At 47.0% G+C, this 1,946-nt stretch overlaps 2 protein-coding genes across 2 annotated transcripts; both read left to right on the plus strand.

The window, feature by feature from the left end:
- The first annotated feature begins 452 nt into the window (after positions 1–452).
- LOC125035937 lies at positions 453–941 on the plus strand. Its single transcript, XM_047628248.1, has one exon. It carries the CDS (start codon positions 453–455, stop codon positions 939–941), a length of 489 nt encoding a protein of 162 aa, XP_047484204.1.
- A 31-nt stretch (positions 942–972) lies between these two features.
- LOC125035938 lies at positions 973–1,551 on the plus strand. Its single transcript, XM_047628249.1, has one exon. It carries the CDS (start codon positions 973–975, stop codon positions 1,549–1,551), a length of 579 nt encoding a protein of 192 aa, XP_047484205.1.
- The last annotated feature ends 395 nt before the right edge of the window (positions 1,552–1,946 follow it).

A 1,946-nucleotide genomic window follows, 5' to 3' on the forward strand; every position in this document is an offset into this window, starting at 1 on the left:
GTGACTTCCCCTACGACACCTGCGTTTGACTTCTCAAGGCGATATGACGCGCACCAGCAACCCCCGGCTGATGCGAGAAATGGACGAGGGTACCACGACAACCGCGACCGTGGCTAAATAAGCTAGTGAAGCAGGATCCATGACTGGCAGAGGAAGAGAGATAGCAGAATTCTGCAAGGTAAGAAACATCAACATCCTCTGTGTGCAGGAAACCAAATGGAGTGGAAAGAGAGCAAGAGAATTGTTAGAAGGATACAAGATCAATTACAGTGGAGAAGGGAACGGAGGAAATGGGAATGGAATCATTTTGAGTCCAAAGTACAAGGAAGAAGCCATCGTGGTGGAACATGTGCCAGACAGTGATACAGATGAAACTGGTGATAGCCGGCGAGCTCTTAAACATTGTTTCAGCATATGTACCACAGACAGGAAAGACAGATGAAGAAAAGGAAATGTTCATGGAGAACTTTGAGCGAATAATACAAGACATACCAGAAAGTGAGAAGGTCCTCGTGGGAGCTGACCTCAACGGATATGTAGGCAAAAGATCAGATGGGTACCAAAGAGTTCATGGTGGTAAAGGGTATAGCCAGAAGGACACAGAGGGAGAGAGAATCCTAGAATGTGCCGAAAGCCTCGACATGACAGCTGTCAATACCTTCTGCCAAAAGAGAGATGAACATCTCATCACATACAAGAGTGGGCAACATGCCGCACAGATTGACGACATGATGATTAGAAGAGTGGACCTGAGGAGTGTCAGGCATTGTAAGGTCATTCCAGGAGAGGCACAGCATAGACTCCTATGTGTGGTGCTCAAGATCAGACAAGAGAGGAAACAAAAGCCAAAAACACAGAAAAGGATCAAGATCTGGAAACTGAAAGGGGACAAGATCATAGAGTTTCAGGAGAGAAGCAAAGAGAGTGGTGGCCAAGGCTAAGGAGGAGGCTTGGAGGGAGTGGTACGAGAAGATGAAAACCAAGGAAGGAGAGAGGATAATATACAAAGTGGCAAATCAAAGAGCACAAAGTAGACAGGAAGTGGGAGAGGTATCTGTGATAAAGTACAAAGATGAAGTCTTACTGACAGATGAGAAAAAGATCAAGGAAAGATGGAGGGAGTACTTTAGCAACCTGCTGAATGTGGAAAATGAGTGGGACCCACTCCAGGATTGCCCACCGGTTGAAGGCCTCCTGCCTAATATAAACGAGAAGGATATAGAAGAAGCAATGAAGAAAAGGAAGAGCGGAAGGGCAACAAGGTGCTCTGGACTACCAATGGACCTGCCAAAACACCTAGGCAAGGAGGGTAACCAGGTGGTCACGTCACTCCTTCAGAAAGTATGGGACGAAGAGAAGATGCCAGCAGAATGGGAACTAATTGAACTAGTCACCATTTACGAGAAGAAAGGGAACCCACTGGACTGTGGAAACTTCAGGGGCATCAAGTTCCTAGAACATGTTATGAAGATACTGGAGAAGTTAATAGAGGGGAGGTTACGTGGACTGGTATCGGTAAATGATATGGAGTTTGGCTTTAGGCCCAGGTAGGGGAACGATGGACGCTGCCTTTATTATAAACCAACAGCAGGAAAAGCATCTCGAAGTGAACAGGGATATTTATTACACTTTCGTGGATCTGGAGAAGGCATATGACCAGGTCCCTAGAGACCTGGTGTACTGGTGCCTCAGACAGCAAAAAGTTCCAGAGAAACTGATAAGGGTGGTTGAAACCACATATCAAAGAGCAAGGACCACCGTGAGAGCAGAGGAGACGAGTTCACGATCGGAGTCGGTCTGCACCAGGGGTCTGTACTTAGTCCCTTCCTCTTTATCGTGGTACTGGACGTCATCAGTGAGAACTTCCGCACAGGCCTACCATGGGAGCTATTGTTTGCAGACGACTTAGTAGTAGTGGCAGACAGTGAGGAAGAGCTGGAGAGAAG

Source organism: Penaeus chinensis, chromosome 20 (assembly GCF_019202785.1).
Source record: "Penaeus chinensis breed Huanghai No. 1 chromosome 20, ASM1920278v2, whole genome shotgun sequence".
Taxonomy (NCBI): Eukaryota; Metazoa; Arthropoda; class Malacostraca; order Decapoda; family Penaeidae; genus Penaeus; species Penaeus chinensis.

Bases quoted from the DNA above. Each gene is read 5' to 3' on its own strand.
- LOC125035937 (XM_047628248.1), top strand. From the start codon at position 453: ATGTTCATGGAGAACTTTGAGCGAATAATACAAGACATACCAGAAAGT.
- LOC125035938 (XM_047628249.1), top strand. From the start codon at position 973: ATGAAAACCAAGGAAGGAGAGAGGATAATATACAAAGTGGCAAATCAA.